This window comes from Cariama cristata, unplaced genomic scaffold (assembly GCF_000690535.1).
Source record: "Cariama cristata isolate BGI_N322 unplaced genomic scaffold, ASM69053v1 scaffold4901, whole genome shotgun sequence".
NCBI lineage: Eukaryota > Metazoa > Chordata > Aves > Cariamiformes > Cariamidae > Cariama > Cariama cristata.
In genome coordinates, this window is record NW_009600914.1 from 39,033 (window position 1) to 53,510 (window position 14,478).

The following is a 14,478-nucleotide window of genomic DNA, read 5'->3' on the forward strand; positions in this document are numbered from 1 at the left end:
AAGCATCCCCAGGTGCTCACCCTCTTCTCCCATTCTTCCCCAGGGATCCACTCTGGCCACGGGGGAAATGGGCTACTGCACGAACCGAAACTTTGGTCTAACTTAGTATGCCATTCTCACCTTCATCAGTCATCTCTGAAACATTTAGTTTGATTTTTCAAAGTTGTGACAACGAATTTCAAAAATTTGAGCTTTGAATCCTCTGTGGGAAAAAAATCATGTGTTGAAACACAGTGGTACTGGAGAAGATAAGCTATCAGTCACACACAAGTTTACGATATACAGACTTTGAAACAGATAAAAAGGCTATATTCTCTTAGAAGTAGATCTCTTCTTCCACCATACTTTATTTTTGCCTTAGTCTAAATCAGTTAGTTAGCTTGATAAGCAAAAATGTGGCATGTGAATGCAAGGAAGGCTTTAGTCATTTAGATTATTGGACCAAGCTGATTTACTGCTTGGTAATAATTTTTTCACTGTTTCTCGTCAGCCACTTGGTACTATATTTAAATAAATTGTTTGGAAATAGCTGCATCTTGTTCAGCTTTTATTATAGAAATCAAATTAAACAAGGTAAAAGTTATTTATTAAAATCAAACAAAAGAGGAAATTACTCAGTTGATGTTGAAATGACCAAAAATAAATGAAAAAAAAAAAGTTATTTGGTCATTTCAGAAGCAAGCCCAACCACTGGCTTCTTACTAGCATCACTAGCATCAAAACCTCTTGTCAAAATCCGGCAATAGCTAGCTTGAGCTCAGAATTTGTGTCTGCTGTGGTTATTCTTTTTTTAAAGTCTTTATCACTTGTGTTTATGTGGACATTATTTTAAATCCATTTATAATTTTTAAGCACCATAATGGTACACAGAAAACCCTTGATGGGCTAACTTCCAACTGCTATTCACAAAGGCAGTCAAAGAAAGCAAGTCAGGAATACACCCAAGATATTTGCCTCAGGGAACACTTATTCAACCAAACATTTGAAGGTATTACATAAATGCAACAAACAACATGTGCATGAAAACCCAGATATTTCTGGATACTACTATGAAAATACTGTAAAGCTAAAGGAGTTTGACTCAAATTAGGTTGGTTTTTTTTTTTAAAAGCTATTTCTTCATATTTTTACCTAAATATACTATGTAGCCATTTATAAAAAAAAAATCAGTGATGAAATGAAAATCAGAAACAAAATCAAGTAACAGATATGCTTACTAGACAAGTAGAAAGTTAGGATTAATTCAAAGGAGGGAAAAAACCAACAATGAATACATTTTTGTATTTACATATTTAAATTTACATATTTAAAATGTTGTAAGGATTCCTTACAAAATGAAAAGCATCAATAGAAAATACAGAATGAAAGAACCTCTCTTTCACACTGCATTCATTCAACCAGTATCATAAAACACCTTTAGGTAAAAGTAGCGTAAGTTTTTTTCTGAGCAGTGGGTGCTGGTTTGAAGACAGACTCTATTCCTGTATCACAGAGTCTCTGTGGTTAATTTATAACTATGTAGCAAAAGCTTCAGGAACTACGTGGTAAAAAGGAACGCCTAGTCATAGTGGTAGTGAGTTGTAAGCGTAAATTACGTAAATATCCGTATGTGCGTGAAATAGGAATATTTTTGCATTGGTTTAGTTACATCAGCAAGGAACTAGCAAGGGATAGTAGCACAAGAATACTCATTGCTATTACAAGATTTATTCACAAACTAAAATTAAACAAAAGCATCATCATCTAGACAATCCTAACTTAAGAGTGGTGGTAAACTGCATAAGACAATCTGATTAAGTTTATGTTCTTAGACTGCTAGTTTTCACAAGTATGTGAGCAATCCGATTTTCTTGACACCTATTTTTCACATATAACTAGTTGTAGGTACCTGTAGATTTCACTTTTTGCATTCAATACACCTGAATATTTATATGATAAATACCTGTACCTGATCAGGAAACAAAAGTACTATGCAATGTACTCTGAAAAAGTCATAGTTTATTGTAATTCCATTACAAATACTGAGGAGAAAAACCACAGCAAATTCATTCTAATAAATGGATGGAATTATTTTAAAACAAATAATCTCAAATTAAAAAATGTTCAAGAGGAAATTACAAGGATCATACGTATTTTATGAGCAGAAAAGACTAATCTTCTTGGATATAATTATCACTTACATAAGTCCTTTGCTCAGACTCTTTTCTGATATGCATTCATAATAATTCACATCTGTTGCTTCATCACAGACATAATCAGAAGACAAAGACTGTGTAAGTTGTTTCCCCACCATCACTAATTGCATGTTTCACAGAGTAGGTTTTCCAAATTCAGTATGAAAGGGACAAAATCAGATTACAGAATAACCTGTAGAAAAATCCTTCATATCAGTTTATTAAAAAAACTGAAACATTGTTTTAAAAAAAGCTTCAGGATGCGTGTGTGGGAATTGCCCTTATTTATGCACTCTCAGTAAAGACAGCAGCCTTTAACTTCACTGCACTGGTCAAGAACTGCATTTTCATATTATCAGGTCTGCTGCGCAAAACCACAACACTGTAATGTCCAGGTTACACATTTGATACAATATTTTTCTGAAAATGTGTCAACTGCAATTCATAAACATCCCTACTTGTCAAGCTCAATAGCTTTTACAATACTCACAAAATTCTAACACATCAGAAAAACATATTTACTGAAGGAACAATCTACAGGTACCAGTCAATTGTACACAGCCAAAAGGCTAAACTGTTCACTCTGAAGTAAGTGTACTCCCTGAATGAATATCATCTAAACATGAAACTGCAATTCTTCCAATGACTGCTTTATATCTAAAAATATCACTGCTGAATGCAGCAATTACATTTCTCAGCTGGAGACATCTTTCTACATTATTTTCTTGAATGCATAAGATCCAGGCTCAACAGTGTGCTAATCAGCTGCACTAAACTCTAAATGTGATCTAATTAACTAGAAACTACTCAGGTTTGATTGGTGGGTTTTTTTGGTTTGCTTTTAAATCCAAGCATACCTTAATCACCTTGTCTGCCCTCCAAAGAAAATGGTCATGAAAAAAGTCAAGATCTTCAGAGGAAAAAAAAAAAAAAAAAACAAAAAAACAAAATCAAACTATAATTACAAAATATCCTTAGGTCCTGACATCTACTTACTCTCAAAATAGCATGCTTGCCCAGTAATTTTTTTATGGATTCTGACTTTAAATTTCAACTCTTAAAACTGTTCCAAGGTAAGCATCACCTACAGTGTGTATTCTGGTCGCAATGCAAGCCCTAACCACTTGAACTGTGCCTTACAGCTAGGCTGTAATGAACCGGAGAAGCAGCTCCTTGCCCTCAATTTAGTTTGGTGAAGGAAACAATTCTGAGAGTCCCATAAAGCTTGGTTCTCCGCACTGGAAAGTTCATCACACATACTATGCAGCCCTATTCAAACTGGGTGTGTTCTTTGTCCTGCAGAGCAGGTTAGGAAAGATATGCATCAGAAGATATTTCTCCTCCTTAGATTAGCAACAACTATCTATTAGGCGAAATCTCCTCTTCTGCCTCCTCTAAAATTGCTAACATTTAACAGAGCTTGTAGGAAAGAAGGATGAACACAGCAAGTGACCTCATGAGTAATCTGTCACTAACTCTGATTCTTTCCTCTCATGTATCAAAAGTATTCATAACAATATATGAGCCACCAAACTGAACATATGCCATATCTTTTTTTACTCACCTACGCAGTTATCACAAAGGCTGCAATGTGAGGCACGAGGTGGGCGGAAAATCTTGCAAGTAAAACAGTATTTTAGTTTCACTGTCTGTCCATTGATGATTACTTCTTTTGTTCTGGGAGGGGGGCGGTATCCTCCTGAACTGGAGCCATTTGCAATATCTAAACATGGAAATACAATGCATTAAATTTTTCATATGACCCACGGTGTATGCACAGAACTGTCCTTGATGGCAATCTATAGCAAGTTTCAAATTTGTATTAATACATTTCAAATAAACAACTTTTCCCCCTTCTCTTTCTCCTAAAATGACACATAGCAAAAAGATAGTTAATTACAAACAGCATCCGTAGCCAATAAGTTTGAATTAAAGAAACCACCCAAACCCAATTCTCAAATGCTGACAGCTACCTTGATCCCAAAACTCTTACGCGATCATACCCCCTAAGAGTTCATAGAGAATACATTAAAGACAATTATGACTACTGGTGCAGGATGGTAAAACTTGGACAAGTTATCTTTACAATTTTCCTGAATTTTTTAGAATTTCTGTAATAACAAAAAGTATCTCCACAAGTGCTGCAGAAATTCTACAACCTAATATAGAACCCGCACATTTACTTAAGCAACAGCAGCTCTGTCATTAGAGCTCGGCATATGGTAGAAATAAGTTCAATCATCACTCCAAGATCTCTTAAATGCTGTGATACAATGGAGCACAGTTAGAATAGTATTTCACAGCTCTTGCTGTTTCTAAGCTTGAAAATCTAACTCCCAGCGTTACTTTTACACCTCTTGAAGTTTGCTTCTTGCATAAAATTAGTTTCCAGCCTCCTTTGGTACAAGTGGCAGAATTTTGGGTGTTGTTTGCTTGCTTTCCTTTTATTTTAGGACATCGGTATTCATTTTTCCAGCAACTAAAGGGCTGATTAGGCTAAATCATTAAAGTCCAATTTTCTCCTTTAAATGCACCCACAGCTGAGCAAGTTGAACATGTAAGAGAGGTACGTTTTTCTCAGTTTATCTGTTCTTGTGTAATCACAATCAAATCAAACCACAAAAGTGAAAAAACCCTGAATTATTACCCTTGGTCAGGCAGAACAGCAAGAACAATAGGAAAGTAAACCAAATTATTTTCCAATATATGAATGAAACTACATTTCAAAGTCACAGTCACCTGCGCAACTGTGTTTTAAGTTGTCCCTCTCACTTTCATGTTGGACAAGCAAAGGGCTGGATGACAGGTTACCAAAAGATCCATGACTTGTATTTAAGCTCATATTGTCAGAAATATCACTCACAATTACAATTTCTGCCAGGTTTGCAGACATATTTACACAGCCTACAAACTACACATTTTCCAAGGGGGTAACTAGAAAGCTTCCTACCTAGCAAGGTATCCAAATTAGCAACACCATAGCTGTGCTAGCAAAGGTGTAATTATACAATATAGTAGATTTGGCAGCAAATGTAGCTTAAGAAGTTCCCATCTGCAATGTGCTTACCCACTTTATAAATACGCATCAATAAAAGGTATTTGTGGGACACCACTGTAAACTTGACCACTGAAACAACTGGACTTCAGCAAACTCTCTTGGAGAAGAGGGTGGAAGGAGGGCAGCAATAGCCGAGAACGATGGAATCAGGGTGTGAAGCTCCATTCTTGTAAGGGACACTTAGAAGTGGTGAATACTGAAGAAATAGCGACTTCGAAGCAGCCTAGCAGACCCTGATGAGGTACAGACCCTTGCTTGTGTTGGATCTAAACCAAGCCCTGCAATGTTCCTGTGATGCTGGGCCAGGTCCTACGATCTGCACGGGGAAGCACGGATTACTGCGTGGCCCCAGTAACAATCAATAAAACTGATTTTGACCTCAAGGTCAATACTACCTGACACAGTATTTTTGATTAAATAAGTACTCCATTACAAGGTACTACTGTATTTATATGTTGAAGCATAACTAGACAATAAAAGTTGTTTAATGTGCAATACTGACATGATCTTAAGTTTCCTTTTTATTATTTTTACAGTTATGTTTTTAAACAGAAACTCATTAATTAAACGATCGTGATTTTAAAGCATTCTAGCAGATACAAGAATTTGATGAGGTCAATAGAAATAATTTAATTTCTTCAGGTTATAGTAAAAACATTCTTTATTTGCTTGCACAATTTTATTCGTCCTCATGACACATCAGTTTGAGTTAAGTAATTTTTTTATTTTTGCATTTTAATTCAAAACTAAGCTGAAAAGATGCTCTTTTGAGGGCATAGCACAACTGTACTTATACTATTTAAAACTTTACAGAGACATGGATGATTCCTAAATCCAGAAGACAGGGAAGAATTTCTTGTAATTCAGAGATTACATTAAAAAAGCTTCCAAGTTTACAATGAAAACTTCTTTTCTGTAGAAAAAGTTATCATAGGCTGCACAAAATGCTGAAAAAAACCCTTGTAGTACTAGCACAGATCTACATAAGACACTAATTCTTAGGGGAGAAAAACATCATAGTATGTTTTTGTTATTCAAAATCCCCTATAGCTGATTTTAGTTACTATCACTGAAAAAGATAAATACATTTTAATACACTGTACTTTCGGTGATATCATCACCAGCAGGCTTGTAATATTCTTAGTTCTTCTATAAATCCATGGGCCTTACAAAATGCAGTGTTATGCCCATTTCTGACCATGGTCTGGTCAAGATAGACTTGAATTGTGAAGAAAAATGTAGGTCATTAGCCCTAATTAGCTTTTTATCCAGTAAAGCAGTTAACACATGCATGCATAACATGTTCATTAATAAACCAATGATTTCCATTTGATACTCATACTGAAATTCAGGTGCATCATTGCCAAAAATACTAATGAAGTCTGAATTTTATACAGGTGTAGCCTTCTATACTGCTAGAAATGGTGATGCATTGAATTTCCTAAAATAACACTAGTATTTCAGATTTTCTTCTTTTACAAAACCTTGTTATTCCTGAATATGTACCTAATCATGGAAAGCAAATGACTTAAACCAGTCAAGGTGAATTGTTTAGAAGAAAACTGCTCTTTTTTCTAATGAAACATTTATGCATAAAAAAATGCACATTGCCTAAACCCAGTATTTCCCCACCTTTCAAGAAGTTAAAAAAGTGCACAGTATTTATTTTATTTTAAAATGGGCTGTGGCAACTTCCCTCTTCTCTGGTGGCGAAGGGAGACTACTGCCGACCCATTATACTTACAGTGCTGGTTTTCTAAGAGGATTTCCTTCCAAACCTTTGCAGGGAAGTTCAAGTTCACAGGGACAGCTAATCCTAGCTCTCTGAGGAAAATTAATCTCAAAATCCAAGGGTGAAAGCTGATGCAAATTAAACCAATGAAAACAGTCTTGCTGACTTTCCATGGAGTCAAGATTTTACCCACAATCTTAAATTGCATAATCAAACCCGAAAGTCCTAGTCTTTCTGTTTATTAACTTTTTTTATTATGGAAACAAGCAACAGGGCAAGGTCACATGTGTTTGGATTTAATCAGATGTATCTAACCTAAATGTGCTAAACATGTCCTGGTCTCACAGTGATTTTTCAGACAGTAATTAGCCTTCAGTTGGACTGCTCATACTTGAGTTCTAACACAGTTAAATCTTTTAATACATGTGGTCCCTTTAAGGCACAGTAAGATTAACCTTTACAGAATCACCCTCCCCAAATAAACCTGCATTTGACCACTACTTTTTACATTTTTCTCTTCCAATCTGTTATTGATGTAGCAATACAAGTTATTTTACAAAAAGGGTAAAATTCTCTCACTAATGGGATTGCCTTCCATCCCCTCTGCTCTGACACAGTTTATAACTTCTCTAGCAGCATTAAATGTTCATGCACTAGATGGGGCTCCAGCATTTTTATTACCCTATTACAAAAACCCCAAATATACACTCCATGTCCTTGCAGGACCAAGGTACCTGAACTGCTGCAAGAAAGTCACTCCAAGTATTTAATGGAGCTAAAGCACAGTCTAGCAACCTTCTAACGTGACAACTCCACTTAGATCACTCAAATTATTATGCTGAAAACAAATGGGAGATGCTGTTTAGATGATACACAGAGGCTGGAATTTTGTATACATATCACCAGGATTCTCCCGCTCAATCAAGCATTTGCTTTTTTTGGTCAATTTTCCTAAGATCCTAGGACAAACAGGCTCTAGAAGTTCTCACCACATTGTCCCTACACAAACTTAGCAATCATATCATGCAAATCAACTTTAAAGGGACCCAATTTCAATCTTGAAACAATATCATTAGAAAAGTTAGTAACTTGAAGTAGTTCTAATGTTTCTTGCTGAGAAAAACAGATAATGCAATGAAAAAATCTTTATGTACAACCTGTAACATCTGAAGGAAAAAAAAAAAAAGGTGCCTCTAAGAAACAAAATTTTCTTGTTTCCAGACAGTAATCTCGAGGACAAACAACACTGGGAACCTAGCTTAGACTGAAACCAGCAGCTGCTAACTGCATTCTTCACAGAACTCTTCATCCAATAGCCAACAAGAGATACCACCCAAATATTGCTCCTGACTTCAGGTAGAAGACTTACGGCCTTGATTTCAGAAAAACCTATATATTATTTTCTTAAGAGCAGAAATGCATCATATTCTTGAAGTCTAAAACTTTATGTGAAAGTTATTCTTGCTCCCAGAAAGAAATGTAATCTTTGGTGATTTGCTGAGGGAAAGAAGCATGAAGATCAAGAGCTTTCTGAAAGACTTACCTGATGCACAAAGTAACTTCACTAAGTTTATTTCAAGCATGTTGTTTAAAGCATGCAATATCAGGTATGACTATAAGCCTATCAAGCTGGTATCCCACATTTGGAGAGAAAGTAAAACATACCCACGTTGTACCCACAAGCGGTAGGTATTTGTTCAGGCTATTGTCAATTCTATGAAATGCCTACGCTGTGGCATAGATTTAATTTCATAAAGCTCTAAGGAAATCAAATTGTGCATTTCAAAACAAATGAAAGACAGGCAAGGAATTGAGGAAAAGTCTCAAATGTAGTCTTAAGCATCAAAGAAAATTAGAGAGCCAAGACAAAAACAACTTCCAGAAAGGGCATGCTGGTATAGCTAATATACTGAGTTCAGGGCTTCCGAAAAGGCAAAAGAGAGCAAGGAGAAACTGTGAACTGGCCTGAGCTGGATGTACATAATAAATTAAGAAGATATACATAAGTTAAGACAATTACCCTGAAGAAAAATCCAAAGCATTTCATTGCTACAGATGGGCCTTTTAAAGGCTGGAAGGATAAATTACCGTGATCATCTTTTTATTTCTTTGCATCACCGATCCAATGCAAAAAAGATAGATATTGTAGAAGAACTGTTAATCTTGTGCACATCAAATGGACAAACACTTTCCCACCCATGAAAGCCATTCTCCTGGGTTTGGTTATCCTTTTAAGCCTTCATATTTAGAAGTCTATTACCCTATAAACATTTTTGCACTTGAGGTGACCTCACACTAAACTAACTACAAGAGACACACATCATAATTGCAAAGAGGTTACAACATAAGACTGCTCCTAATTTTAATGTTTCCATAGAAACAACAGCCCCTCTCAATATAGTATTTTGTGTGATTGCAGAACCCACACTTATATGCACCATGAAAAGGATGCAACATTGGGGCTGCCCTGGAAAAAATTACTTTTCAAGAAAGCTACAATAGAAGTAAAAATACTACATCAACAAGTTTAACTTCCCATGTAGAAAAAAAACCCACACACCAAAAAAAGAGGGCCTGCTGCATTTAATTGAGATTACAGCACTTTTATAGCAAATAACCCTGCATTATCTTCAGTGATTTTGCATTATACAAGCCTGATGCATCTCGTTGCTTTTGTTCTATTATGTTATATCAAAAAATACTAAAGTATTTTAAGACTTATGCTCCTACCCTCTCCTAGGCCAAACACATATATTTCTTAAATATTTTCTCATAGGTGATATTTTCTAGACTTCTCTGTTTTGCTGCCTTCCTCTTGAGTTTCCACATATGGTGTCAAAAATTAAGAGAGTGAACTGAGCCCTCATCATCACTAGGCACTGCAGAATGTCACTTCTGGTTTATCTAATGCCTCTTCTTCTAATGCATCCCCAAAAGAATTTCCCCTTTTTGTCATGATATCACAATGTTGACTCAATCTGTCGGTATTACTCAAGTCCCCTTTTACTGTACCATTCACTACTTAGCCCCCTTTTTGTCAGTAATTAATTTCCATTTGTAATCATGCATTTTGTATTTGTTCCCTAACTTTGCTAAGACTATTTCGAGTATATTTAAAAAAACCCAAACATTAAATTAAGCCAAGTACTTGCAAATTCCCACAGCTCAGCATCAGCTTCAGAATTAAGGATAGCCCCTTGAGCCCACAATCAGTCTCTACAGGATCCTAATTGATCCCTTACCATTTGCCACTAGAGTGTCTTTCCAGAAAGTTGCTCATTGACTTTGTGGTAATTTCATCTAGACTTTATTTCCAAAATTTATTCAGAAAGAATCCTGTGCAGGACAGTATCAAGAGCTCTATTACAGTCAACATTCAGCACATCTGCTGCTTCTTTTCCACCAATACAGTTACTCTTTCAACGAAGGACATCATCAGTTTGGTTACCCTTGATTTGCTCTTGAAATACTTTATTGCTTGTTTTGAGTCTTAAATGGCCATAAACCCCACCTCCTGCCAGCCCCAATTCTTACAATTTGATCATTGAGCAGTTTGTTCCCTGTCTTTCCAGACAGAAAACAGCGATAGACACATTTCTATTAGAGTAAATATTACACAGATATAGATACAGTAGACTGCCAGATTTTTCTTTTTAACTATCACTACTTTCCCTCTTCTGACCTGTACTTCCTATCAGCTGGTAAGAAGTGTGTAAGTTCTCTTCTGAGATCAAAGCAGAGTGTTGAATCCTTCAGATTGCCCTCTGTTACGTCTCATTTCCCAATTACACAGCATCCCTTCAACTCCTCTTCCCTCCTCTGACCCCTAACAGAACCCGTCCTGTCATTTCCTACTGACTTTATTCCCCTTTTGCCTTTCTGACACTTATGCTTGCGTCACCTCTCTATACTCACCTTTAGGCTGTTTCCACTTCTGATACAAGTATCTTTTTGACTGCAAGCTTCCTAAAACTACAAATACAGACAGAATGGCCTCTTACCACACTTCCCAACCTTCCTCTGTATGAGGACAGCTTGATGATGTGCTTTTAATGTAATATTTTTCAATAGAGGTCCCTTTTGCTTTGTGGGCATCCTTATTTTTTGTGCAGTTCCTTTCACTTTTTGTTTCACTGTGAACATTGATGGTGGCTGGGCTACTACCACCTCCCTAAATCCTCAAGAAACAACTGTTTTCCATTCCTGAGGGTGGAAATAGCAGCATCACAGCTCTGTCAGTCCTCCATCTTCACCTGGAAAAAGGTGATAGCCTAGGTAGAAACATTTCACATTGTCAGCACGACCACCCTGTTTCTAAAAGTCACTTGAATGAAGAGAGTACTGGCAGTTTCTTTAGGAGGTCTTACTTTGAGACCTGGTCTCTTTAATCAGCTCATCCTATTCTATGCTTTCTGACGTACAAAAATAAAGTTTAATAAGCTTTAAAAGAATTTCACAATAGCATTCTTAAATCAGAATTCCTCCTCTTGGGACGTAACAGTTTCTCATGCATCTGTAATAATTTCTGTGAGGCTGCTTCCCAAAGAGACAGGTAGGGCGGACTGAGACTCAAGCATCTAGGAACAACTAGAATAACGTAAAAGCCACAGACTGGATATGTTATATGCACAAATTTTAGAAAAGAAACAATTTGGTAAAGGCATTATTTTTAGGTGATGTATCTGAAGAATCTCCTGCCTAGAAGTTATCAGCGTTAACCTTGCCCCCCATCTCTAGAAAGCGGCTCAAGTTTAAAGGGACAGCAAGTTCCAAGGCACTCAGGCCAGAATGATAGTTTTGGAGCACACAGAAGTGTCATTTTGAACTGCAGGAGTCATCCAGCTTTTCCTGCTGCACAGATGCCACTCCACTAGGATACATCTCTTTAGGGCACATTGTAAAAATGTATTTTAATAGTACAAAGATGTTTCTTTCCATTTCCACTGCTGATTCCAGAACCACAATTTTAGGGCAGAAGGATTTGTTACAGCTACCTAGCTTGTTGCTCTCCATTAGACTCTCCATAAGCCCTCATTTTTGGGAACTTGAGCCCCAAACTCCACATTTGCTGGCAATATAATTCCTCGCTTCAAGACTCCTTTGGCCCTTTTTGGAAGACTACTGGTTTTGCTGCTGCCAAAGACAAGACAGGGGGTTTTGATCAGCTCAGCTGTCTGAACCTGTGAAGCAAGTCTTGTACTACCATTTAAAAAAAATATTTGTAAACACAAGTTCTGAAACAGTCACACATGGAAACATTTTGACTCTCCTAATCAACTTTTTAATAAAATATTTGCTTTTTTTCAGTATCCAATTTATAGTTTTCCTCTTTTATTTAGCCAAAACTCTGTATCTGACAGACTCTAAGGAAAAAATATTATTGTCAGCTGCTTATTTGAAATAATTTATTTCCTGACTTAGACCAATGTTTCTTTGAACACAGAGTAAATAAGCAACTCCTTGAACAAGAACCTGTGCCTGTACTTTGGAGTAAAGCTGGTACCTTATTTTAGGTAAAGGATTCCTTGAAAGAGATCAGTGAAACCTGACTGTAACACTGATTAGGAAAAGGTGCTAAATGAATGCTTCATTATATTTTTCCATATTTTTATGCTTAAGAAAGATCATTCAACCTCTTCTGAAACTTGGATGAATAGCAAACATTTTAATACCTCTATCATATTAGAGAATCGGAAGAAAGGAGCTGAAACCTAGCACATGCTGTAATCTTTGAGCTTCGCATGCAACTTTTTCTGCACAAATTTGGGCAGAAAAAAAGATGCGGGGGGCAGGGGAGGTCACAGTCCAGATACCCTCAGCAGCAGTTTAAGAGCTATAGAGTCAACTTCCAGATTTCTTCAGTGCAGAGCACAGCCTGTTCACAAACAGATTATATGAACACTCCATCACTGCAGAGCAACAGGAAGCCACGTTCCAGCAGAAGTGGGTTTATTCGAGACTGCTGCAGTCAAGCACTTAGGGCAAGGAACCTGGCTCTCCCTCCTACCACCTCCACAAGAAAGAGGAGGCACCTGCCCAGCCCAGAGGAAGGAAAAAGTTTGAGGAAATCCCATCACAGAAACACAAGGTGAGTAAAAAGCAGAGTGGAAGGAAGGATCAGAAAGAGGAGGAGTGACAGAGAATGAGGATGCAACCATGTAGGATCCAGATCAGAGCCGTGGAGGCAGGGCTGAACAGAATTACAGGAAAGACGGGGCAGAATTCAAGGTGTACGTACCTAACAGATGCAATACAAAGAAGAGGTAGAAAAGAGCCCCACAGTGGACTCTCAACACCAGAAAGCACAGGTTTCTCCAAAACCAGAAAACCAAAAACCAAGCACCTTTTTGGAACAAACTGCGGTAACTTGGTTTTGTGCCAAGGCCCTAATAACAAGAGGTGCATTGTTACAGTGCTCTCTCCTGCCTTACCTGTCTAGGTTTTCATTACTCAAACAACAACTTACTGCTCCTTTTGATTTTTTTTGTGTCTTTATAACCACTCAATTATGAAAATAATGTATCTAAGCCACTTTCTATCCGAATTAGCAAGCATTCAAAACACCTCATCCTTCAAATGGAGCCAAGAACACACTCAGTTAATATTTATGGCCTGTTTATACGTCTGCCATGCTATAAAAATAGAGAATTAAACTGCACATCGTAAAAAGTTTGAAGTGACTATTACACCACGTCCATTTCAAAACCATAGATACAATTAAATATTGCGTATATGGGTACTGGATTTAAAAACTGAGGAATTCATTTGCTGCGGTCAAATTGAGGAAAATCCTTTAATAAAAGCATACTTAAAAGATGATTTACAGAACACTCAAGATTTCACCTACTAGCTGGATATAGTGGTGAAAAATATCTGTCATAGCAAGATAACTAAATCCTAATATCCTCTCTTCAACAACTCACTTGCAATCTCATTTAGCAGACCATCATCATTATCACTTTTACATGTAATTACTGGAAAGGTAAATTTCCATTAGAAAGCCCATCTGTTTCACATAAAAAGCACAGGTTATACCAGTTTTTGTCCTGAAATTTTTTTCCCCAACTGCACCGTTACTAGTATGGAATCAGCAAGTAAATTTCAGTAGCAGCTTCATTAATGGATTTGAATTTCATCTTCTGCCTAAGGGACTCAAGAAATTCAAAGAAAAAGACACAGAAATAGAAAAGTAGCTACAGAGATCATAGGGAACGTAGGACAGTATCTAGATGGGTACTACTATTCTTTTCAGCATCGTACCCTCCTCCCTGTTCCTTTCTCAAATGCAGGTGCAAAAGCCTCCCACTGTTTAGGAAGATTTTATTTCATTAATTTTCAAACAATTTAAGGAATTAGGACTACGATTTTTCTATAGCTCAACTATCAGCCACCGGTGGCACAATTCAAAACATCATACTGGTCTTTCTCTTCTAAACTGATGACCATTTGTTTTCACTCAGCAAACTGGTCTCAATAAGGGAAGCAACAACAAGTATACCCTTACTTTAACCACA

The 14,478-nt window shown here is 36.8% G+C and overlaps 1 protein-coding gene across 3 annotated transcripts in view; it reads right to left on the bottom strand.

Annotated features, from left to right (window-relative positions):
• ZDHHC14 (zinc finger, DHHC-type containing 14) overlaps nt 1–14,478 on the bottom strand; it is a 111,741-nt gene that overhangs the window by 33,779 nt on the left and 63,484 nt on the right. For all 3 annotated transcript variants that reach the window (XM_009710221.1, XM_009710220.1, XM_009710219.1), the window contains exon 3: nt 3,739–3,897. In XM_009710221.1, coding sequence (XP_009708523.1) covers nt 3,739–3,897 — 159 coding nt within the window. The remainder of the gene's footprint in view (nt 1–3,738; nt 3,898–14,478) is intronic.